This window comes from Clytia hemisphaerica, unplaced genomic scaffold (genome assembly GCF_902728285.1).
Source record: "Clytia hemisphaerica strain Z4C2 unplaced genomic scaffold, Clytia hemisphaerica genome assembly, whole genome shotgun sequence".
Lineage (NCBI taxonomy): Eukaryota > Metazoa > Cnidaria > Hydrozoa > Leptothecata > Clytiidae > Clytia > Clytia hemisphaerica.
The window spans coordinates 1,615,703-1,642,758 of NW_027103562.1; the positions used below are offsets into that span (position 1 = coordinate 1,615,703).

The 27,056-nt window shown below is 35.8% G+C and overlaps 1 protein-coding gene and 1 long non-coding RNA gene across 2 annotated transcripts; one reads left to right on the top strand and one right to left on the bottom strand.

Annotated features, from left to right (window-relative positions):
- Positions 1-2,187: 2,187 nt before the first annotated feature.
- On the bottom strand, positions 2,188-13,812 carry LOC136800689 (uncharacterized). The gene is made up of 3 exons (XR_010845743.1): positions 13,325-13,812; positions 6,807-6,979; positions 2,188-2,316 (listed from the first exon to the last, which is right to left on the bottom strand). It is a non-coding gene; the product is annotated as an uncharacterized lncRNA (long non-coding RNA).
- Positions 13,813-15,810: 1,998 nt separating this feature from the next.
- On the top strand, positions 15,811-25,565 carry LOC136800686 (uncharacterized). The gene is made up of 13 exons (XM_067057345.1): positions 15,811-15,896; positions 16,087-16,170; positions 16,901-17,066; positions 17,380-17,541; positions 17,959-18,059; positions 19,055-19,231; positions 19,430-19,564; positions 20,158-20,496; positions 21,240-21,376; positions 21,950-22,128; positions 23,191-23,351; positions 23,595-23,884; positions 25,302-25,565. The coding sequence occupies exons 2-13, from the start codon at positions 16,101-16,103 to the stop codon at positions 25,476-25,478; spliced, it is 2,094 nt and encodes a 697-aa protein (XP_066913446.1). The 5' UTR covers positions 15,811-15,896; positions 16,087-16,100; the 3' UTR covers positions 25,479-25,565.
- Positions 25,566-27,056: the final 1,491 nt, after the last annotated feature.

Consider the following 27,056-nt stretch of genomic DNA (forward strand, 5'->3'; position numbering starts at 1 on the left):
TCCGTCAGTCAGAAATAATTTATGTTTGGTTTTGTTGACCAGTTGATTGCCACCGTGTCCAAGACGCATGTGATCCACTATGAAAAAAACAAAAGAAACTCACCACAAGAAATATTTAAAAAAAATACTTTTTTTATTTAAGAAATCATTACGGGTGTTAGAATCCCAGGGAGTACAACCCTTTCCAACCGACGTGGTGTGCCACAGAGGTCCGAAAAAATGAACTCTACGTGGGACGTAGGAAAAAATGACCCTGAATGAGACTTAAATTTTTTTCCAAATTCCCCCAAAAAGGTAACCTACGAGGGACTTCCTTTTCTACTTTTGCGTTTTTGCGATCCTACCTGGGACTCATAGATGTGAGAAAAGTACCTCGACCCTCGGCACATCCCCGTACCCTTTTTTGCCCAAGTGCCTCCCGGGGTTAGAACATCTTGGTCCTCAGCTACCAAAACCACAATCGAATCACCATGATAGATTTTTTTCTAGGTAGACGTATTTTTTTTGTTTATAAAAGAACATCCAAAATTCTTGTAACGGCCGATTTCATGTTTACCTCAGATTTTCGAACGTTTGAATTCCAAAACATTCGAAACGCAATGTTAACGACCCGAATTAAAACAAAATGGCGGACAATTCACCTCTAAAGCTGAATACACTTCCTTTATCATATCCAGTCAAGTTGTTAGGGATCAGTGTTATAAATGGGCTTTTCCGGAAATAGTCCGTGCCCCCCTGTTAGGATATCGGATATCCAGGGGGTTAACGATTTTTGTTCAAAAGTGGATATCCGGGGGGTTAAATATCTACAAGGGAGCGGATATCCTGAAGGTAAAGTGTCTTTTCATGTAAAAAATACGATATCCAGGGGTAAGCATCTTTATAAGAGGGGATATCCAGGGTGTTGAGCATATTTTTAAAAGTGGATACCCAGGGGGTCTTTACTAATAAAGTAGGATAACCAGGGGGTTCGATACTTCGAAAAATCAGTATCCTCAACAGTGGGGGTAAAGTTTTTTTTCTAGAAAAGCCCAATCTACTAACCTCCATCATTAGTAGCTTCCATTTGTTGATAGAAAAAAATCAGACTGGATCTTGGTCCGTTTTCTCGAAAGAAACTGGTGATTGTTTCGATCTGAAAACACAAACAAAGAAATTATTATAGAACATATTGTTTACAGTAGACTCTCGGTGATTCGACTTTCCATTATTCAAATCTTTTGATAATTCGAAATAATACTCTATAACGGGACAGCCCTCTCAAGTTCGAATTAATGAAAGTTGACTGCCATCAGATGTTCCAGATTATTGGTTTTCAACTTCATTATGTTGCTAGCCCGGGGTCCACTTAAAGCTTTTTTTATAGACTGGATGGCGCGATTAAGTGGCCCGGTAGTGTATGGTAATAATGCTTTTGCTTAGGCGGACTGTAAAACAGTCCGCCAGATTTTAGTTGTTTTTGGAAGGTAAAAACAGTATGAAGCAATATTTTTATTTAAAAATAAGGGATTGCAAATCTGTTAATCGTGTTTGTTTCCTATTTTTGGTTATATCTTTCAACTTTAAGTAGTTTTATTGTTATTTGGATTTTAAATTTTTTTTTTCAAAATGGCGACCTCGCCAAATGCTCCTAGTCAACTTCACTGGACTCAGCGTCATAAAAAATTATCAAAAAGCAAAGTTCAGCCAAAAGTAGACTCTAGTCTATTATGTTGCCAAAAATGTGCAAAGGATGAACTCACCCAGTCTTTTTTTCCTTGATCTGTAGCTTTAAAGAGACGCTGGTTCGGTAATCGGTAATCGAAAGAAAAAGAATCCGGAAATATCCGGACGAAAAAGAGTACCTGATAATGATAAGCTACAAAGAAAAAAACTGACATAAAATAAATAATAAATAAAGAGTTTATGAGAGATGTGGTATAATTTGACTTGCATGAAATAGAGATAATACTTTCACTGGATTGAAAAAATACCTTATCGGGGAAAACTTCGTCGGGGAAAAGTGACGAAATTTTGGCCAAATGACGAATATTTTTCCCCGACGAAAACTTTCCCCAGTCTTAATGCGTTTACCAACTACCAGCAAGTGACGAATATTTTTCCCCGACAAAAACTTTCCCTGACGAAAATTTTCCCCGACGAAGTTTTCCCCGATAAGGTATATACAAAGGTGTCACAAACCTGTGTTCCTTCAATGATATGTTCCACAATTTCATTGTAATCGACATTGAGTGCATCGGAAATGTTTCCAAGAAGATATTCATGGCGAGCGTCTAATTGTGCTTTCTTTGCCTCTTTCTCCTCCTTCACTCGTGCCTGTAGTAGTAGAAGTTAAACCCATTGTGAAAGAAGTTTAAAATGTTAATGCAGTTGACTCTCTCTAATTCGATCTTCGAGGGACCAAGAATCGTGTTCGAATAAGAGAAAGACTTGAATTAAAGATTAAAGATATTTTAAACCACTTTCCAGCTAAGTGGACCAATATTTTAGTTCGAATTACAGAAAGATTCGAATTTTACAGAAAGATTCGAATTACAGAAAGATTCGAATTACAGAGAGTTGATTGTATGAATTTCCGAAAGGATACATTTTCATTCAATGTTGCAACTATGTTTTATAAATCTGTAGGGAAATCATAATCAATCTTTGGTTTTGTAGATCTTTTGGATTTGATAAGATACTCTTCTTACTAGCAAGTCGAGAAGATTGTGTGTTTGTATCTCAACTAAACAGAAAAGTTTCAACATTCACACTCTGTTCTTCATATGGAAAAAAAAGCAAAGTTAAATCCTAACGACACTGTCCTGACTTGGTGAATACTAGAGACCAGTGACTGTCTTCCACTTCCTGTCTTGTACTTTCGAATGATATTATTCATGATATGTACCACTGCAATGACTTCACGAAATTATGTAACTTTTCTGTTTTTGTTCCACCCAATACGTCACTATTTTCTATTGTTTAAGTGACGTATTAGGTGGAAAATTTTAAAAAATTTCAGAAGACTTTCCAGTTGTGCATATCATGAATACGTCACTTTTTCTATTGTTTAAGTGACGTATTGGGTGGAAAATTTTAAAAGTTCTCAGAAGACTCTCCAGTGGTGCATAATCATGAATAGGAACCAGAAAACCAAACATTCTACATACTTCATGAAGTTTCTGGTTTAAAATCTTCCAGCCCCTTGAATGTGGCATTTCGAAAGACAAATTTCAAAAGACTGGTAGAAACGAAGTAAATCTTGATGGCGTCCTTGCCAAAGTTATAGAGCAAAACAACATATAAACAGAGACGCAAAGCGTCCAATAAACTAACAAAATTCGTCAATCGCAAAGAATTAAAGTTCCCCCCTCTCTCATGTTATTCTGTTCTAGCAGTTTTAATTAGGTCTGTTATTTTCATTTGAGCTTGAGTACTAATTTTCTACCATTGAGAAAAAATAAATAACTAGTTATGTTATATTTTTTTCTTAACTTTTATTGCAGATACCGTCTTTAGAGGTTCAGTACAGCCAAAACGTATGATGAGACCACTGACCTTTATATAATCCTGGACCAAGCTATATTCGCCATCTTTGATCGAAGTTTTTTTGAAAGTTGGTACCCACAAAGAAGCCATGGTAGTGTTTGAAGCTTTGCCTAACGACAAACGGCGCTACATCATTAGTGTACAAGCGAAACTAGATCTAGCGCTCTCTACGCGGGTACCAATTTCAAAGAAACTCCGATCATAATATTTTGCTTGGCCGACATTGAGTAACTTGGTCCAAGGATACATAAAGGTCAGTGGATGAGACCAAATCTATCATCAAGAGACCTGAAGCTGTTGAACGGAAATAAACTGTTTTTATAATAATAAATCTTATATTCTCAACAACTAGTCGAAAGCAAAACCAATGATACATTAATATTACCTGAAGATTGAGTCCGCATGACGCACTTTGTGGTAATAATACTGTAAGTTAGTTTTCTTTTTTGTCGATGATTTATCGAATAATAAATTACGTTTAGAGAAGACTAAAAAAGTTTTTCTACTAATGTATTATGTAAGTTAATATCATAATAAGGATCAAGGCAACACAAGGGTAAGTGGAACAATCCAGGGAGAAAGAGTAGCGCCCACCCCTACCTTAGGTAATCTGGACTTAAAGCTGTACGTTTCAGTTAGTGGCTGTACTTTTACTTTTATACGAATCAAACATTCAGAAATAATTCAAAAAATTGATTTTTCTGCAAAACACCATCAGATGAGCTGGAGTTTTTATAAGATACCTTAATAATTGGTCATTTGAAGTAATAATAAAGACGCTTTCTTTAGAAAAAGTAAGAAAATTGTTTTATTACTGGCTAACGACCAACCAAATCAAATAAGACCTTGTAAAAACACCATTTGCAAGAAAAAGCTTTATAATTATACAGTTGACTCTTTCTAATGTGATCTTCAAGTAATCGAGGATTTTTTTCGAGTTATAGGCAAATTCGTATTACATGGAGTATTTTAAATGATTTTCCAGCTGATGAAGTGACCAATTTTGCATTCGAATTACAAAAAGATTCGACTTTACAGCATGGGCCCCGGCGAGCCATTTTGAGTGAGGAGGCCAACATTTGAAAAAAATGTCGCCTACCATGGTCGGGCGACGATAGAAATTTTTCACTTTTTACACACTCAAAACACCTTAAAACGATATCTAATTGGGGAGAATAATAGTTTTTGTGGTTTGATTTGGTCTAAAACCAGCTTAAAAAAGTAACTCTTAAAAACGTATGACATGGTCTACCAAAAAGTGGGGGGGGGGGCCGCCATGGATCTCCCCCCCCCCCCCCCCCGTTGACGGGGCCCATGTACAGAGACTCGAATTACAGAGAGAGATTGTTGTTGTATCTTACTTTTAAAGCACTTCGTCTGAAGGTAGCTGAAAGGCTAAGCTCCATTTGAAAAGAGCTTTCACAATCGGTTATCCTGAAGAATTCTCAATTCAAACACCAGGTTTGTGACATCTTAACAATATTACAGAGCATGTTATGTATTTATCTGACAATTCCTAGTCCAGTCTAATCCAGGGTAAGATAAAAAGCTGTCATCTGATTTTTATCGGCGAACCAAAAAATGCACAAAAAATTACAATGAATATTTGAACAAAACACAGACTATTCGACCATTCGTTTATATTTCGTACTTGTAAAATGTAAGGTACATTGTTCTCTTTTTTTAACCAACCAATTATATATTATTCTCAATTCACCAAATTCCTCAGTGAACAAAAAAATGGATTGAATACATTGATATTCCGCAAATTTTTGATCTTGCAGGTAATTTAGATCTCAAGTCTCAGAAAACTGATTTTAACAAATAGGTGTGAAATCAACCCTTACCTTTTCAGCCTTAGCTTGAAGTCTTTTGATTGAAGCACGCCAGGTTAAACCTCGTTTCATTGTGTTTGTATTAATGAAAATATCGTTTTACCAGATGAATAAAAATTCTATCATTTGTATACGTAAAGCAATGGTAGTCAAAATAAAATCCAAAAATATTACAATCATAAAAGTTCCAAGGTCTTATCACCTTGTGAATTTGTATGCCGAAACTATAGGAACCTATTTCTTAAAAATTTCCAAAACAAATTCTCACTTTCAAAAATATTTAATTTCATAGTCTCAGTGCCCTAAAGTTATAGAAAAAGAAAACTTTTTTTTTCAATTGCTATCTCAATTTTCACTACTTTACTACAATTGCTTAAGATAATATAATTTAAGCCTTTTTTATTTTATAGAGATATTCTATCATCGATATATCACAGTTATCAAATTGCTATACACGTTTTCTTTATAAGAACAAACAATATAAGAACATAAGGCTTCGATGGGCAAAATATTGAGAGCATTTTAACAATTTATGGTTTCTAAAGCACCCAATGTCTTATGAAATTGCACAAAAAAATACTCACGAAATAATGAAATTAAGAACATTTTAAGAACATTTTTTAGGCTTTAAAAACTCAAGTTAAGAACATCTGAATACTTCAAATATTTAGCATGTTCTTATAAAAAAATGTGTAAACACTAATGAGAAACCACCTGCCTGCCTCTTGACTTTCAAAGAGAGGAGAGAGGATCTATCAAAACAGAGAAAAGGAATAAAAGGAAATATAAGTAATCTCTCATGATTTAAATCAAACCACACACAAACTACCTTCCCCCACAGCATGGTTAAGATTTCAGTAAAAACATTTCAGTAAAAAACAAACCAAAATCAAGAATACTCTTTAAAGAGGCTTATTATGCTGTGCTGTGATTTTAAATATAATTGGATTTTTGCTTTTTCCTCGATCTTTCTATTACAGTAAATTAAAAAGATACTACCATAGTGGAGTTTATAAAATAAGTTTCCAGCATAAAGATTTCACAGTTTAAAAATCAAAAATCAAAACAGAACAGAATAGTACAAGAAAAAGAGACCCGATTTATTTCTACAATTATCAAGTAGAAGTAAAAATTTCAAATAACTCAAAAATAATCAAGAGAATGCATTGATGGTTTCATAGATAAAACCATCCTGGAAATTTATCCGATCTGTCATGTTAAAGGTAAAATACTAGCCTATCATGCATGCAGTTCAATAACTTTTATGGTAGATTATATTTTGAGCTTAAATATATCTTCAATTTGAGAAACCCTTCTTTGATCCAGACCAGGTATTTTAAAAACATTAAACTTTGCAAGAAAACCCATTTAAAACACAGTTAAGTAAACAACCTTTTGGATATAGTTGGGAAGATATTTCAAAGTACAAACGAAATAAATCACCTGTTTTTCTTTCAGCGTATCACCAACAGTTATTGCCAAGGACCTAGTATTTGATATTTTGCGTCCTGATTTTGTTGTAGCTCTACTGATGGGTATGGTTGTTGTGGATAAGGAAGATGTCTTTCCAGTAGAATCATTTCTGTCCATTTTTTCATTATAATCTTTCTAACTTCCTGAAATTGAGTGAAAAGATATTAACACATGGCATCATGATTAAAGTTCAACACAAACTATATAATGCACATAAAATAATTTGATACTTCAATACAACATTCAAGTATCCAATTCAGAAGCATCCGGTAACGGCCTTTTTTAAATACCTGCTGTTCAACAATAGTTGACCTAGATTTTTGGATATATCAGGGGGTATATTGTCCCATAGCTGGTGGGGTGGTGTATTTTTTTAGGTTAAATTCAGTTAGTACAGTGTACTAAAAGGGTGGTCCTCTGAGAAAAATACAATGAAAAAGTTAGTACACTGTACTAAAAAGGGTGGTGTTCTGAATTGATACACACTGAAAAGTTTGTACATTGTACTAACTTCAGTGGTAAAAACACATGAACCCAGCGAATTTCCATGTATATTTGCCCTTATTTGGCTGGTCCAAGCTGGTCCAAGACCTTCAAGTCAAGACTGGTTAAACTATACAAATTAGTTCACTGATTTTCTCCCAATGTTTCCTCAATTGTTTACTTGATTGGATTTTTTTCAGAGACGCAGCGTGCGTGGTGGAGACCAACCTTAAGTCCAATCTGTGTTACATTTTCTTTAAGGCCCTTTCTATATTATGACATACAACTTGCCAGACATATGTCATTCTCATAAGAAGGAAAATAACAAAGTTGGTTTTGAGTGTTTTGACGTGCTAATTTCAGCGAATTTCACTGTATTCTAATGACTTTCATTGTTTGTTTCATTGTTTCAGTGTTTGTACTGCAAGGATTCAAACATTTTAATATTCAAATCTTTCCCTTTATAAAATTTGGTGCTTTTTTAGCAAAATGCTTCAAAACCTTTGTAAATGGTGGCAATTAAACTTATCTGGCCAAAAAGAAATTAGAACAGTGCACTATAACTTATCTGATCAAAAAAATCTCATCTTAAAACAGCTCGTACAGTGTACTAAAAGTGTGGTATCAAAAATCTGGTCATGGAGAAAAGTCAGTACAGTGTACTGAAAGGGTGGTATAAAAAATCTGGTCGTGGAGTAACCTCAGTACAGTGTACTAAAAGGGTGGTGTCAAAGCCCCAGCCGTGGAAGAAAGTTAGTACAGTGTACTAAAAAAGGTAGTGGTCTAATTTTTTGGAAAAAAATCCAAAAATCAAGTTAGTACCCTATGGGCCATTACTCGGTACCCCCCTGGATACAATGTGTTGTTCTCTTAAAATGCCAAACTAACTTTAGCTCTTTTCAGATACATTGGAGCTGTTGTTCAGCTAAAAACTACTCCTTTTTTAGCCCAAATATTTTCTTACACTGATGTCAGAAACAATGAATCTCTTCTGATCTAATTTCTAAAATGAGCAAAATAATTTATTAAATGAGCCAATAAGATTTCAACTATGGATAAAAGAGCTCATTAAAAATGCACAATATACCGTACAAATTTGTTGTCAAAGAGATTTAACACTAAGTGAAAATACAGACCAGATATCAACCAGTCCCATGTTTCGACCAATCGTCCCAAGCAAGAGCAGTTGACGATATGAGATTATGCATACATCATAACTTTTTTAATCCTAGGGTGAGCTTGGTTACAATAGCATACATCTCCTGTTTCTTTATACCTCCATGATAGGATGCTCAAAGGGTTAGGACGGTTAGAATCACTGTTGGAAACTATATTTCTTTGCTTAACCATCAAAGGGGAAAATATTTTGTCTATCAGTCAGTACCTTTAGCCAAATTAGTAGGAATACATATATATGAAGCAAATACCTAGATTTTCTCCAAAAATAGAAGAAAAAGATTCTTGCCATTTCATTTAGGTGGGAAAGAATTTAGGTGTGATTACACATTAAAGCCCTTTCTATATGTTACTTGAAAAAGTTATTTAGGTGTAAGCAGGCCTTACAGATAAAAAATTCCTAATTTGGAATTCTTTTTGGGGGGCATTCATAATTCCACCATCCGTGAATGAAAGTTTTCAATTTTTTGCACAGTTATCTCATTTGGCATACTGAATCTATTTGTCGTACTTGGAATTTGCAGATGTAGCTCATTAGAAAGATACTACACTTTTAAATATTTCTTCCTAGTTAGGAATATTTTTCTTCCTAAAACTAAAAATAAGATTCCTACTTGGGAATACACGTTGTTTTTTTTAAGAAACTAGTTTTACCAAGCAGCCTCAATGTTTCTTAAGAAATCGGCCTTTTGAGCCTTAAATGTTTCTTATATGTTTCTAAACTTTTTGACATTATCAGCCTCATGGAAGGCTGGATTGGAAGGTTCTTAAAGAAAAACTGATTTACAAAATGTTATTTTCTCATTCTCAGCCTCAGCATGTTTCTTAGATGTTTCTTAGTTTTTAGGCATTCTGAGCCTCATGTTTCTTAAAAGTGTGTTTCTTAAAAAAAAAAAAATGTGTATTGGTAAAAATAAGACAAATGTTCCTAATTTGGTAAAGGTACTGACTATCAGTTATTGGGCCATTCCAAAAAATTTTTGTTACCCCCCATCGGACGACGTGCATTTTTTAATTTTTTCTAGCCTCGGAAATAATTTTTCTTTTCCAGTGGTGGTCGGAAATTCCGATAAAAATCAATGTACTTTTGCAAAATGCATTGCAAATTCCACTCTTTTTTGCCTTTTTTAATTCAATTGCCTTGGAAATTCATACATTTTCTTCTCTCGCCTTGGAAATTTCGAATTTTGGTGAAAACTTTTGTCCTTGGAAATCCTGTATCGTCCGCCCCCCCCTGTTACAGACAAATTCTGGAATGGCCCATTCCAACCTTCCTTTTATTTCTATGCTCTAAGGAAGAGTATCAAAATTAGGTGATAGATGTTAAACTATGAACTAGACAGACAAGATAACAAGTTACTACTCCAGCCAGTAAAACGGGATAAGTTATCTTGTACATACCGTGAGATTGGGTAACTTGCATCAGTGGAGGCTAACATGCATAGCCCTCAAATAAAAGACCTGGCTGTTCATTAAAATACAAAGTTAAATCAAAACAAAAAAGGTAGAGTAAAGATGCGAGCGGAATTGGCAGAATTTTTAAGCGTGTAATTATACGCTTATTGAAATTGTTCTGAGATGGGCGGTAAGCGATAAACGTGCAATTGCACCCTTTATTATTCTGACACGCAATTCCTTCCGAAAGCTCTGTTGAATTTCAAAAGCCTAGGGCAGTTTTACTCAAAATTTATCGTAGAAGAAGATTCCGTAAAAATGGATTGCCCGTTAAACCATGCCTTCGCCCGAATTAGAGAATTCTGAACCCCTTGAAATCCCTAAGCAATTTCAACCGGGGCGGGAACGGGCGTAAATTATAACCATGCAATTGCGCGCTTACGCCCTCGGAACATAAGCGTGCAATTGAGAGGATTTCCCAGACTGAGTTACAGGAGGCTCTGAGAGCCCATTCTCGCAACTATAGATGCTTTGAGTAAGCATCCCGTCAGCACCTTGAACTGACTACCCAATTCCCCTCACATGGCATGGGTTGACCCGGGCGAAGGTTTGTTCACTTGCCAAGTGAACCGTTGTGAGTGGGAATCGAACCTTGGTCGACTGTACAGAGAAATCAAGGTTGATGTCCACTATACCACAACGCCACAGTATTAGTAGTTATACAGTACCACCCTGAAAATCTTTTGCCAAAAGAAGATCCCTATCAAAAGTTAGAAGCTGAAAACCCACTTTCCCTAAAACCCCTCGCACGCAGGCAAAAGCGCGTTCGTTTACCTCCCAAATAATTTATACACAACGGTGGAGTGCACATTTTCCCGGGCCATTTCTGAGAAGTTTGAATTACAAGACAGGTGTATTATCAATTATATGATGTTATCATTAAAAAAATTCTGCTGGAGTAATTGGAAAAGACACTGTCACATAGACCTTTTTTCAAAAGAGGACGTCCTGTTGAATAATTATGTAGTCCAGCCATAAAAACAATGATAGAGCCATGCATAATACACCTTTCCCGTAATTCAAATTTCTCAGAAATGGCCCGGGAAAATGCGCGCTCCACCGTTGTGTATAAAATTGTTTGGGAGGTAAAAAACGCATTTTTGCCTGCGATGGGTTAGGGAAAGTGGGATTTGAGCCTCTAACTTTTGACAGCGATCTTCTTTTGGCAAAATATTTTCAGGGTGGTATAATATCATGAATAGATTGAACATACTAAGTTTAAGTTTAAGTTTAAGTTCTCTTTCGCTTTTTGTAGTACTATTTACAGTGAATAAAAACCTGAGAGTGAAAAGAGCTCATAAATGGGAGCTTTCTACGCCACTCATCAGTATAAAATCCTTTAAAAATATTACAGGAAACTTTTAAAATATTACGGAACGTTTTCGTAATAATGATAAACTAGAGGAATGACTGCCTCTGGGGCAGGATAACGTTTACACGCACAAATGAAAAGTCTAAAGCAGCAATAATAAAAAATAAAAATAAAAATTTAAGATAAAGTAGCTCAAGTTATATAACAAACCAAATAAAGCATATACACAATCGATAATCAATGTTTTACTGTGTTCTATATAGCGTATCTTTAAGGTGACTACAGAGGGAATGCGAAGATAATTCGGCAATGTTGTGACAATCAAGTTGATGCCACACTAGAGGGGCGTGGTACATGACCGGGCAATCAGCTTTATTAGAGTGAATAACAAAGACGCTGTTTTTGTCATTACGGTTGGCTGGGTTGTCGATGTCATATGGACGAGGATGGCAAGTGAATAGATCGATTAATGATTTGGTTAAATCTTTTTTTAAAAATTTATGTACAAGTTTACAAGCTTCAAGTTTAAATAAACTGTTTATGTTTAGTGGTTTGAATTCGACATTCAAAATAGAATTGTTTTCAACCTTGTTGTTAATGAAGGCATGAGATTTAGCCATGATTTTGTTAATTTGGTTCAGCCCAGGGGTTTCTGGGCTTCCCCATGAAGTTATGCAGTATGTTAAGTGGGATTGAATTAGGGCATAGTACAAAGACATTAGATTTCTTTTTGAGATGTATCTACCTACCTTGTGTAACATACCTACCCCTTGTTTGATCTTGGTGCTTACCAGTTTTGTGTGTTCTTTCCAATTAAGTTTCTCATCTACAATGACTCCAAGATATCTACAACTACTGGTGTTTTTGAGCTTTTCGCCTGAAACAAATAAATTAAAATCTTTAAGTTTGTTGTGTTTCCCATAAAATAGAATAGTAGAAGTTTGACTTGGAAACATTTAGTGTAAGCTTGTTGCATACAAGCCAATTCGAAATTTTGTCCAATTCCAAGTTCAGTGTTGTTTGAAGCCTGAGAGGATCTTTGTCACTAAGAAATAGGCAAGTGTCGTCTGCGAAAAGAATGCTTGAAAGAGTTGTGTTTAGAGAGATGTCATTTATATAGATCAAAAATAGAAGGGGTCCCAACACAGATCCTTGTGGAACTCCATGAGAAATATGTTTGGGATCAGACTTTGTTTGATTTATGGTCACTGTTTGTAGACGGTTGGAAAGGTAGCTGTGGAACCACTTTAGGATGGGACCACGAACACCAGATCTTTGAAGTTTTTGTAGCAGAATAGGGTGATTAACTGTGTCAAAAGCTTTGGCAAGATCTAAGAAGATAGCACAACCATATTCTTTGGCTTTAAGAGATTTTTTGATCATTCGACTCAGTTGAAGAACAGCAGAAGAAGTGGACTTACCCTTTTGAAAACCATGTTGGTTTTTGTCAAGATATTCGTTTTTGTCGAGAAACTTTGATAGTCGCTTGTGCATACTAAAATTTGAAGGGATTTTGTTCGACAGAACTTAAGAAAAGCTCAAAAACCAACTTTCCCTAAGGGAACGCAGGCAAAAACGGGTTTGTTTACCTCCAGAGACCAAACCGTGGAGAGCATCAAAATAATGCGCGCGCATTAGTTTTACGAATTACGGGAAAGGTGTATTACTGTATCATGCATATTGTAATAACTATGCATGGTCTTATCATTGTTTTTCTGCTGGATGGACTACATAATTATTCAACGGGGTGGCCTCTTTGAAAAAAGGTCTATTGTCTATCTCACAAACAATTAGTAACTTCTTGTAATGCCAAACATACCTTGTACAATTCCGTAATAGCAACTATCTGGTCTTTTAAATGTTTATAGATTAAAAACATTCTGGGTAAGGGGTTTAAAAAAATCTCTCTAACTACCTACTTTGCAGCTTGGGTAAAAGGTGTATTGACAGAATGATTAAATATTTTAGTGCCTGTGAACATTATCTTGCAAAACAACAAAATTCAAATCTAATTAACTGCAAAAGCAATTTCGTAAAGATCACATCATAACATGTAACATACCTTAGCCTTAAACTTTTTGCTGCCATTATCCATGGGATACTTAGCAAATCTGTGCCAATCCAGCTCTGTTTGAGTGTCTTGGAAACTTTTGTAATGTTTGTTTACATTTTGAGACACGAGACAATGGAATTTTTTTTGAAATTTGGTACCATTTTTAACTTTTTATTACTACGGCAGCCGAGAAAGACCTTACCGTTTCAAAGTCCGTAAGATTTGGTCGGAAAATGATGATCCGGAATAATAATGATGCGTGTGAACGAAGTAACAATTTATTTTCAGTTTCGTCATCAATTTTTTAGTTTCGTCGTCAATTTTCTTAGTTTCGTCGTCAATTTTTTTAGTTTCGTCGTTAAAAAACTAAAGGAAAATCTAAATTGCGCTAATTAATGGGCTTCCGTCATACGTTGGTTGATTGATAAACGATTCTCTGTCTGTGTTGGCCAACTACAACACCCCTGTCTCACAGCCCCGGTGGCAGTCTTTCCCGGGGGGGGGGGGGTACTAGGGTTGGTGAATGAGGGGTATGTGCGGACAGGACCTCCGAAAACCGACCCTTAGAGAGACCAAATTTTAGTGAAAAAGTGACCCTTAGAGAGACTTTTTATAAAAATTTTCTCTGATTTTCAAAAATTTCCTACCCTTAGTGAGACTTTTTTTGTAATTTTTTTCTCTCAAAATTAAAATTTTTTTCTAAAAATCTTGATTTTTCCCACCCTTAGAGAGACTACTTTGAAATTTCCTGATTTTTGTAACCCTTGCCTTAGAGAGACTTTGAAAGGTGAAAACCCCGACCCTTACCGTCCGCACATACCCAGCACCTATTTTTGCCTAAGTACCCCCCCCCCGGGCAGTCTTTCCATCATTGGGATGAAATTTTTATCAAAATCCGAAAAATTACAAAAACCACAACCAGGCAGGCCGCGCTAGGCCGCGCAACTTTGGTAATGGTAGGATTTGTTGGCTTCAAATCCTACCAAGGAGATTCAATTCTAGTCCTTCGGGCTTATATTTCATTGATGGTCTGTTGTCATTGTCTTTTCTGGTTTGAGATTTTTTAAACAGACGAAACGATAAACGTGAGATATGCTCTAGTGCAAAGTCCTCTCCCCACGGCTGTTTATTTGTTTTGTTTAGTGTTTAGTAATTAGTAAATACTTTTACCAGTCTTTAAAGTCAACTTTATTACCTATGAAAGAATTATAAGGCCCTCAAGTGTCGGCACAAAAATGCCTAAATTATTGGCAACCTTGTCCCAGTGTATTCCAGGCTTAATTACGTTACTGATAGACGCCAGAGAATACCCTGGTGTTAGCGACGCCAAAGAATATCCTGGTGTTGGCTGATGCGAGCCCCCTCTCAGAGGGGGAACCTCAAAACAATACGTCGTGAAAAACTCTGGTATTGTCTGGCGCTATCAGGAAGCTTAAAAAAGCTGGTTGTCTCGTTCCCTGTGTATTATCAGCTTTCTTATTCTCTGACGTCAATAAGTAACGTAAATAAGTAACGCAAATAGCGTCCAAGAGGTTGGGTACGACTACGAGGTTAAATTATTATTGGCAATGGACAAAATTTTGTGTAGACCAATATTTTTTGTCGACAAATTATATTTTACCGAAGTTTCTTTGATTTGTTTAACCTAGAAACTATAGTGCTCTAAATTATGGTGTGGTCATAGGCTGCTGGCATCCACTAACGGATTCGTGCTCCTTATATATGCTACCTGCAGTTTTGTAGAGGTCTGCGGGCGACTCAGTAAGCATCAAAAATCCAAAATACGTAAGGAGATTAGACGACCGTAGCGACTGTAGTGCTACGGTGCACACGGTTGTGGGTTCAACCCCCAGCCAGATTCTCAAAATGGTACTTGATGCCTCTCTGCTTGATGCTCTGCAATTAAGAGAAAGATAAAGGGTGAGTGAAGCAATCCAGGGAGAAAGAGTGGCGCCTTCCCCTACCTTCGGGTAGATAGCTATCGAAAGAGGAGCCTTCGGGTCGCCTCCAACTGCGGTCGCAGAGTTACTTATTGATTAGACACTATCAAAATCAAGTCATAAAAAAATGAACTAAAGGGACTCATATGCCATCGCGTGAAGTAAAAATAAAAACATGATAAAAAAAACAAAATATGATAAAGTCAAAACAGATCTTTCACTAAAGTGTTAAAAAGGAAATCGGTAGCTAGCTCTACAATCATATCATTCATTTTTCAATTCCAAATTATATGAAGTATACGAAAAAATAATGAATCAGGTCATAATATTTTTGCACTTTTTAAGGCTGTTAAATAATCACATAAACTTGTTAAACTTGAGATTGTGTAGTGCCAGATTTCGATATTACACCTTTTCTAAAAAATGTACCCTAAAACAGGTGCAAGTTTTCACCAGGTGTTCAATCCTCCATGTGAAATGTAGTAAAACCAAAGAAATGCTTTTTGTACAGTCTTTGTCAACAAAGTTGTCAGCAAGGTAAGAAAAATAGTGCACCATTCTTATTTTTCGGATCATAAATTAAGGGCACAATATTGACGGATTAGTTATTTTGGTTACAGACTCACTACTGGACAGACGTGGTGAGATTTTTCATTATTTAAACCATTTTCTGGTGGATAACATTTATCTGGACTTAAACAAATTTCAGTGCAATTTTTGAAAGTTTATTATAGCAAAAGACTAGTTTTTTTACTGGCTTCTAGTTCCCAGGTTTTGGATGAAAGCCTCGCTTTTGCGTACTTTAATTTCTTCATTGTACTTCTCTTTCAGTATAATCGAGAAAGATGTTGCTTAAAGCGTCTTTTCTCACCGTTGGCATTCTTTTTCTGAGTGGAATCAAAGCTGGACAAGATGGTAAGCAGTATATTTGCTTTTAGGGGTTTAGAATGACCCAATTTTATGAATGGGAAGAGAATAACACACCCTCGCAGCCCCGGTAGAACTTTTTCCCACATCGGCGTTAATGATTTCTATCGAAATCCCAGATTAATATTGTAATTTTTATCATATATTCGTTGTCGATGTCAACTAAGCTGACAGTTTCGATGTTTTTCTGCTTGACAGCTTCCTTGTTTTTGGAAAAATTTTGAAACTTATTTTTCTTATGGATGTTGGAAGCCCTAAATCTGCATGACTGATTGGCTAGAATATAAATTTTCATCCGTAACATATTTTATACAAATTGAACTTAAAAACTTGCAACCAAACAACACTGTAAGGGTCAGAAAGATCCAGTAAAATGCACTGTAAGGGTGTAAGAGTCCCTTTTCACTGCTTAAGAACTGTAATTGTTTTTTTTTCGAAAGCCAATTTTTTGGCGGCACATGGCGTCTATTTTCACTTAATCTTATTTAAAAAACACAGTCCATGTATTATCGATCCTTTTTTACGCCGGCTGTTATTTAGAGCTGGTTTCTTCTACACCGGCTCTTATTACGACAAGGCTGAATTTTTTTCAATCTCTACCCTGCCCTAATTTAATTCCGATCCTTACCCCGGTCCTCATTACGTCATTGACGACTCATGACGCCATAAGGGTCAGCGTAAAAAGGTTCGATAAAGTAACATCGTTTTTGTTATTCAGGTGTTTACAATCATGTCACGTGCGCGCATGATCATGTCAAAATGGGATGTTTCAACAACCAAAGACACATTTTCAAAGATGTATTAGCCACTACTCTTCAAGATTACCCTGAAGGTTATATCGGCCAAAAAGCCGACTGGAACAACTTCTCAAAGCATTTACAAACGTAAGTTACAGCTCTTTTTAAGTTGAAATGAACATACCTGGAACCATAGATGCTGGAACCTTTTAAAACTCACTCTAATTCGAACCTTTTTTATTCGAATCACTCTAATTTGAATTAAAATATTGGTCCCCTTAGCTTAAAAGTGTTGAATTAATTACTGTTATTTTTCTCTAATTCGAACAAAATATTTGGTCCCCATGAAGATCGAATCAGGGAGAGCCAACCTAGATTTATTGTCAAATTTTGAAAGCTCTTGAATCTGAGCTCTAAGGCCTGCTATGCCGACTAAACTAGATTAAATTTTGCCTTCCAGCCTCGTTTGCAAATGTAAAGATATCGCAGTGAAAAAAGGATACAAATATTTCGCCATTGGAAATTATGAAATCTGCTATGGAGCAAAGGACGCTGCTGCTTTCGAAGACTTTTTAAAGAAATCTAAAGGTCACGTGTCAAAACAATGTTTAATGGGACAATGGTAAGAATATCGTGTATACTTTTTAAAAACAATGAACATAGACTGTTTTATTTCTGTCCTTATACTCTGTATCAAAGACTCGTAAGGATTTCATCCCTTTTGGCCTAAAACCGCCTCCGGTGAGCTGACTTTTTCTCGCACTGTAAATGACAAAATTTGAAATCTCCAATCGCTAAAAAAATTCATCCCTATGCTATTTAACTCTTTTGTTTTATCTACACTGGGCTAATGAATCGTCGCCCGGTCACTGAGACAGGGGTGTTACCCCTGATTTAAGATTCATCTTTCGCCTGTATATTTAGACTTTGCAAATTTTGACAAAAGTGCTAAACGCTGTGCTTAAAGCAGTGCCATATAAAATTAGGACGCTTATCTTATCTAGATATTCTTATTTCCTCATTCTTATGTTAATTTTAGGTACGAAGAATGCAAAACAAGCGATACTGATTTATGTGCAGGTGAAGTTGAGAGCATGTATATCTACGAAATGAGACGTGCAATGCCTACACAACCCACTTGTAAGTGTTGAGACTCCTCATTCAATGTCAAGGATCGAAACGAGCACCTTACCAAAAACCGAAAATTTTTATCTTGTTTCTTAGTGAGTTCCACTTTGACGATTTTCTGAAGAAATTTGATTTTTCTCTTCCCTAGCTTCAAAAGTTTAAAGTGACGTAAGCCCGAAAAACTGGGCTGACGCGGATGACGGCTAGTATAGGCTAAGAACCTAAGCACCTTCGAATTATTAGAAGGATGAGCGAAATCGACAAAAATACAACTTCAGAAATAGTCAAAATAAGCTATTTAAGGTTTTAGAAAAGACAAAATTATTGTTTAGAAGAAATTCAAGATCAGCAGAACTTTTTTAGCCATTTATGAAATCTGAGGCTGAAATCATGACTCCTGATCTTATAGAAATTGTTTCTAAAAAGAAAAACAGCCCGAAACATATACCCATTACTTTTGGCCCATCATCGGGTCTCTCATTAGCATTTCGTTGTCTGTGGTGCTGTATGACCGTTTTTGAAGAAGCAGCGTTTTGTTAATTCAAGTTTCTTTTTGAAGAAAATTTGCCTTGTAGCCTTGCAAACAAACATTCGACTATTGATATATGTCATTGGGCCTTCTTGACGCTTAAGCTTTTTTCTTCTGCACAGCTGTGAACAGAGAGTTCCGTAATTTCAAATTGTGATATCTCGACATTGGAAAATAGTTAAACCAAAATACTTGAAGGTTTTACTCAGGACCGTAGATGGTTCCCAGCTGACACTAGTCTGAATCGCAGACCTCTACAAAACCCCAGGTAGTATATAAGGAGCACGAATCCGTTAGTGGATGTCAGCAGCCTAAGCTGACACACAAAGTTGTTTCAACGTTCATTTAACGTTATGAATATTAGAAAAACGTTGAAAAGACGTTGTGTACCAGCTAGGTTACTCCAGGGCATATCTCAAACTATCTGATTATTCCTTTAAGACACCAGATCAAATACATTCCTTTTCTTTCAATACAGCTGTAAACGGAGGATACAGTCAATGGACAGATTGGTCGTCATGTGACGCCACCTGCGGGGAAGGTCAACAAGTGAGAGAGAGAACATGTACCAACCCTCCTCCTTCCAGGGGAGGAAGAGATTGTGAACAACTTGGAGCTTCAAGTGAAATCAAGAAATGCAATTTGAAACCATGTGGTAAGTCTTTATAGGGCTTTTCCAATCAAAGTGCGTACTCCACATGTTGAGGTTCATTTTGGAATTTCATTCTCTTAAATTTGAGCTACCCCTTTGGAATTCTTAAGTTTAATTTATGATGGTGATATTCTTACCCTATTCTTATTTTTTTGGCCCATTCCAACAAAATTGAGAAGAGATCTTCATTTCTTGTTCCAGGTGATGTGGTCTCGAAGAACAAGCTTTTCAAGAAGATTGAGAAGATTCATAAATCGTATTCTTTCACTTTTGAAATTATGCCTACTGGTACGATCAGTGGATGGTCCAATATTGTTCATGCTTATGATAAAAGTGGTATGAAAGATTCTATTTTTATTCAAAACTGTTTCACATGTTACTGTTCCGTTTCGCTCCGATATAACTTTCGTTACGGATCGAGAGTGTTCGTATTGAATTCGGAACGTTTCAGAGCAAGAAAACGGAGTTGTTCCGTTATTCGATGAAAAAAGTGGAACGAAACCGTTTCGATCTGTTTTGCTTTGTAACGTCTTCTTTTTTGACGTTCACACTTGTTTCGGAACTGTTTCGGAACGGAACGGAACCGGGTCACATATATAGTTTGATTGACTGGTAAAAGTGAGAAATTCAGCTGGAAGATCTGTTTATACCTGAACCCTTGACATAAAATTTACCCACAGAGCAAAAACAACACAAAACTATGCACATGTCCAAACAGGACTTTGAGCTACTATATAGGTTTTTCTAAGACGTCCTGTACATATTATTTCTGACATTTTTCTGATTCAATTTTAAATTTTTATGACGTCATCGTTATGACGTCAAAAACCATGTAACCCGCCTGAGGACGTCTTGCAGTATCAGCCGATTCAGGATACAAGAGTAACATACCACCTCCAAACATTAATTAAAATTTCCTTTTGTACCAGGTAACTGCTGTGGATACGGACAACGAATCCCTGCTTTATTTATGTTCTCAAAATCCACTCGTCTTCACATTACCAACAGTGTGAACGGTAATGGAAACCATATTGTAAATGAGCATATTCCTATGGGAAAATTCACTAATGTGACTGTTCAACAAGTTGAAAGATCCGATGGCTCATATTTGTATTCTGTTTACTTCAACGAGCGAAGAATAGCATCTACTGTCAACAACAAGCCTCAGGAATTTAATAACGTTCAGTTATATGCGTCTGACAAATGGTACAATCCTTCAAAAGTTATTTTGAGATATTTCAACTTCCAAAGTCCCCTCCCGAAACAATGTAAGTATAAAAGTTAAAAAGGTTTTGTTTTTAAATAAGAGTGATATCGTTTGTTGACTCATCAATTTTAATTTAGCTTTTTCACATTGAATTGACACGGATGTGGAGCAAGATTGGTCAGAAAGAGGAAAAGAAAAACATTTTTATGCTTATATCAGCATAATATAACAATAGGAAGACACTGCCCCGATATGAAATATGTGTCTGATACGAAACAGAAACACTTATGTAAAAATAAAACCTTTAAAGACGGCAAATTAATTAAAAAGAATAAGGTTTTATTGTTACTATGAGTAAAGAGGTTGCCGCCTTTATCTTACTTTGAGAAAATTTCTTATTTTGTCACTCAAATATTTGATCCTTTAATTCAAAGACTTCACTAATCGCATATCGCCAAAAAACAACGTTCAGCTAACATCTGCATTACGTCCATATTCTAGAGCCTTAGTTAAGTCAAAGCCTTTGGTTGTAACTTTAGCCTTTTAACCTTATAGACCAAAATTTTTGCTGTGAAATTAATTAGCCATCGATTAATTTTTTAAACGAGGACTCTAAAACACCCGACTTATTAGGAAAATGGACAAAAATACTCACAAAATGGGGAAAATAAGGATATTTTAAAAACATTTTGAGGTTTAAAACTCAAAAAATTAAGAACATCCGAAGGATTCAAAAATTTTGGATGTTCTTATAAAAAAAGACTTATAATTAAAATCAACAGTTCTTATCTTTTCTAACTTTAGTTTTCAAGCCACAACAAGGGTACGTGCGTCAGTCGATCCCCGTCATCGACAAGTCTTATGAAGTCTCTTTCAAAGTCAAACCCAACAAACAATATTACGGAAACTACAAAGGAATTTTATCAATCAGCAATACCAAGGTTCAAAACTTTTTTATATACACCTTTTTGACCGTAGCCACCAATTGCCGTGCGGGCATTGTTTTGTCCGCTTTATCCCACTAAAACCGTCCCAGTCCTTTTTTCGCACATATAGACATTAGAAAAATGCTTCAAAAAAGGATTGGGACGGTTTTAGTGGGATACGGTCGAAAATATATATTCGTGATATCCATGACATAATGTTTTAAAAGGAAGCACCTAACAAGGACAGGGTTTTTGCCTTTAATTATAAATTCATATAAACGCCTGGACTTTTTTGGGTTATTCCGTATAATTTTTTAGAATTTACGACCCTTAAAATACTTTTGCTAGAACCTCAAAAAGCTCTTCCAAGCAAAAAAAAAGTGAATTACGCAAAAGATATTGCTGCTATTGTTTTCGAAAACCCGCGAAGCTTTTTATTGGTCAACCGCTGAAATTCTATTTTAATGTCACGTGACCTAGGTAGGTAGGTAGGAATTCCTACCTAACCTTGGCACACTTTTTAGCCAAAGCACGACATCTATCTCTTATAGACTACTTACATGTTACTGTTACTGTTTTCTTTACCAGGTCAAAGATGGAGTTTCAGGGTTCAGAATTCCCGGTGTTTTCATTAAAGATAAAGCAGTGTTACATATCTTCAATGACGTCAATGGTGATCCCAACCGAGCTGTTTCAAAATCCATTCCTTACAATGAAATGACTTACGTAAAAATCAAACAAGTCTTGACTGAATTTGGGCTATACAAGTAAGTTCTAGTTTCGACGGCCCACTTTTCACCCCGCCTATTCCTATTCCCCTGTTCATTAATTTGGGAAGATAGTTGGCTGTCAAGAGTCAATGCACTGCCCTCTTTTGACGTCAATGCAATGTTTTCTTTTAATCTTTTCCAAGCAAACATTTTAACTGCCAACTTTGCGCCCACTTTTCGTCCATTTAAAAACAATTAGAATATGCAGGGTAGAAAGTCGACCGTTCAGGCGGCTGCAATGCAATTAGCGTTGCGTTGCAAGCGCGCGAGAAATTGCAAAATGTAGCACGTCAATTTTTTCTGCAATTGCTCTGCAACGCAATAAAAATATTGCAGAACAAATTGCAAGTGTCTGCAACAAAATCAGTTTGAACTGATTTTGTTGCAGAAGAATCTGCAATTTTTTTGACGATGTATCTGACATTCCAATCTTATTACGTCATTCGAACGTCGGACCTTCGAAAATCGAATGTTTTTGATAAAATGGAATGTTTTGTAATTCGAATATTTTGTAATTCGAATGTTTTGTATTTCGAATGTTTTGTAATTCGAATGTTTTTTTGACGTTTTTCCTGGTTCCTTTTCTTAGATGGCTAGACAGCAACAATTTTCAGGCGGCTGCAATGCAACAATTGCATTGCAGCCGCCTGAAAAAACTATCAGTGTAGCCTTAGCTTAAACTAGAGCTAAGTATTAAAACTCTGCTTCACCTTAAAAAACTGGAATAAAAGCTTGTACTTTGAGAGTTAAACAATGGATTTTGGTACCATCAGAAAGGTATTTTCATATTCGTTCAAGGTTTACACTCTTTCAAATCAAGATGTTAAAAAGTTATGGCCCTTAGTCTTGGACGCGGTATATTGGCGGTAATTTTGAATTGGATTCCTAGCCTGGATACTTTTGAGCTTGACTAGACTCAGCGTCGTCAAATATTAATCTGAAAAATTAACTTCAAGTAGTAGACTCAAGCTCTCTACAGGTAAGTACAGTTGACACTCTCTAATTCGAGCTTCTATTATTCTATACGCTGTAGTAATTCGTAAATGTTCTACTTTGCAGGTATACAGTATCCTTGGATGACCATGTCATTTATGAGACATTTAATACCAAACCAAAGAGATTTGAAGGAAACGTTTTGTTGACTTGTGATAAGATACATCAAGGAGCAGATGTCTTGATCGAAGATTTTCATTTGGCTACACCAGTCGTCGAACACGATGGTAAAAAATAATGTCTATGTTTTGACTAGAATTTTCTTCCTCTCTAAAAATTGTCCGTCAACTAGCCAAAAGAAGCGAGGCCTTTCCAATGCAACTATTTAAACAAGGTCTTTTTCTATGAAATCGGTTCGGACATATTTAAGAAGCCTTCCCTTTTCTAGCAAGGCCGGCGCTTAGAGCTTATTAGCCATTGTGACACGAGAGAAAAACTGTTGTTTTACAATCATTTCTTCATATTTCCAGTTTATGAGATCGCACGAAACCAATACATCAAGACAATCCCTATCATCCAAAAAGCTTATCGTTTCACCATGGAAATCAAACCTTTGGGCGTCAGACATGGGTGGACAAACATTTTTCACGCCACCTCCAATGCCGGTAACTGCTGTGGCTATGGCAGCAGAATTCCTGCTTTTTTCTTGTTTAGCGGATCCACAAGACTTCATATGTGTAATGCAGTTAATGGTCGTGGTAATTTCTATATTGATCGCACAATTCCGATGAACAAATTCACCAAAGTCGACTTACAACAGGTATATGATTCATGATATTCATGACGCAATGTTTTCTACGGAAATACCCCGGTTTTTGCCAGTAGTGGCAAATTTTATACAACTTTTGTCTAGTCTCTAGTTTAATCTAGTTTTGAATTTTACTTTAAAACGCGTCATGAATAAATGGAGTAGAAATTTTCGAAGTTGTCTAAAATAACGTAGCTAACGCTATTATGAGAGCAAAGGTTTTGAATAAGAATAAGTCACCTCTACAAATTAAACGTTTGTTTCCATAATGGCAGATTTTTCTTGAATACTCTTTTTTTTTTTTTCTTTATTGAAACAAAGACACGTGTACACTACGAACATATATTACAAAACATTACTTAAACATAAAATATAGTCCCTCCCCCCGCTAGGAACTAACGTTATATCGCCAGAGGTACTAGACTATGTAAAAAAAAAAATAAGTAAATACAATGTATAGCAATGTGCCCTCCCGGTTATTACCATAATGGCTTTATGGCAACTCCTGAACTTGGGCACAGGATGTACGGTTACACATTTTATGGATTGCATTGTGGAGTCACAAGAGTGCTCAAACTGCGAGCAGCGAGCAATGCATAATGCAAATAGTGAGCTAAATAAGTAAATAGAAAAAAAAAATCTTGGAGAAGGAAGCTACAGTTGTTAGGTAAAAGTCTAAAATAAAGCACCGCTAAACCTTCCAGTTTCGTTAAGAAATTCAACAACAGAACAAAGAATAGATTTATTTAGATTTGAAGTCAAACTTTCATCCCCATATAATAAAAGCCGACAGAAAAAAGGAGGGTTAAGTGGCGGATGAAAAATAATGCCTAGGGTCTGAAGTTTGTCGAACAAAGATTTCTTGCATGGGAATATATAGAGCAGCGCAGAAGAAAGTGTTGAGTGTTTTCAACAGAGTTAGTTCGGCAACCACAGAAAGGGTCTTGAATACTTAACTTTTGCAAAATCTGAAAAGCCTCTGTTAACTTTAGTTTTGTTCCAGTTTGGAATTTTCGGGGTCTCTTTTTGATAACGGATATATGGCCACTCACTTTTTGTCTCTAAGCAATAGCTTTGAAAATAATTGAAAGGTTTTTGGCAGATACTACCAGGATTAATCTCCTCATCAATACACAGGTTGCAAAATTAAAGTCAGACGTCAAATCACGCTTTTAAACTTAAAATCTTTATGTGTTGTTACATGACATTTATTTCTGATTCAGGTTCAATTTTATGGACACTAATAAAATTATCAGTAAGTTGTAAAGTATGGAATAAAATCACGTGAACTTTTTCGAGTAATCACATGTTTTGACTGCATTGATATAATTTTGCAGCCCGTAAATTATACAAAGAGATTAGGCCTGGGACGAGGTTGAGTGTCCACCAATCAAAATAGATGAATTATTCTTATTTTCCTTTTTTATAGGTGTTGGAAAGTGGTGAATATCGATACTCCATTTTCTTCAACAATGTTGAAGTGTACACTATTGTTAACAAGAAACCCCAAGTCTTCAAACATGTCAATGTTTACTTCGGAGATCGTTTCTATACTCCAAGCAATGCTTTGATCAGAAATTTCCATTTCGAAAATCTTTCCGCTTAAATGATTACTGATACATGGTTGCCTATTTTTGTAATTTTTCATTTAAATTGATAATTTTTTTGCAAAGATATAATATACCTGATTTAATCATTTAAGTTTGACTTTTTTTTAAATGTTTCAAGATAAACATTTCAGTCAATTTATATTTTGAAAAAATCGAATAAAAGTTCTATTAAAAAATCTCTATTTTGACACAGTGACCCTGGATATGCTACATTGACCCCAGTCTGAATCATTCAAAAGACGCCCTTGTGAAAGAAAACTTTAAACTTTATTTTAGGGGAATGATTGCCGTACCACCGAGAGGGGGGTGTACTTAGGCAAGTGAAGGGCACGGCTATGTGCCGCCCTTAGGGTGTCTTTTTTGGAAAAACCAGAAAATTAAATTTCAGTCCCACTAAAGGTCGGAAAAATAGGAATATTTCTACTTTTGGCTCCTTGAAAGATCAAAATTTGGTTAAATGAGTCGTAAAATAATAACAATAAGGGTCGCAAAAATCGCAAAATTTTCCTATTTTTTCTCCCTTTTAGTCCCGCTAAGGGTACAAGGGTCGAAAGTCGGGCGGCACATACCTGTCGGCTCTCAATCCTAGTAACCCCAGCGAAGATATGACATATCTGCTTAAATTAGGGTTTTCTTTTTAAAAATTTTCACGATAAACAATTCAGTCAACTTATATTAAAAAGAATTCTATTAAAAAATCTTTATTTTGACACTTTGACCCTAAAGTCTATCCAGATATAATTGGCAGTGGAAACAAGAATGCCCGTAACTTTTGATAGTCAAATATAATTGCAAAAAAAATTTAGCTTGTTTTAGAGAATCAAAAGCGCTATATTTGAATGTATTTTGGCTGAAAAATTCGCGATTTTTAGCGGTTAAATTTGCGATTGCAAAAATTAAGCCTTTTTTCTACTTATGCTGCAACGTTCATTTTTACATCAGTGGCAGTTCAACCTTAGGTTAAAAAGGTTGTCAAATTTCAAGGCAAACAGAAAAGTCCTTCAGAAGATATGGGACCCGAAATACCCCTTGCTAGCACTTTTTTGTAAAACATCAAATCTCCAAATTTTTAATAAAAACGGTTGGTTGAGATTTGCCTGACTGATAACAGCAACAACAAGTGAAGTGGATGAGTTGATGTGTAAATATTTCGAAGTCAAACTGGGCATAAAATTCGAGGAAGTATAAACCTCTTGTTGCTGACACTACCCAAGTTTATTATCCTCCTGTTAAATGAATTTGAGCTGAAACGATGAAAGTAAGAGGTGATTCTCTGATTATACTTAGTCTAGCCACATTTGATCAAATTAACATCAATACGACGCATCATGCATTAAGACATTGTTTTGAAATACATATCTTTCCAAATTGCGAGGTATCGACCATGCAAACTTCAACAGGGCGCAAAGCTAAAAATTAGGAAACTAACCCCAGGTTAGACTTTAAGCGTTATTGGAATTGAAATTCTAACAAAGGATTGAAATTTCTCTAATCCAGCTATTTGGTTTAATTTGATCCCTTTCTAGACCTTATTGCCCCCCAGTGGTTTGCGTGAATGTGTGAATAGGCTTTTT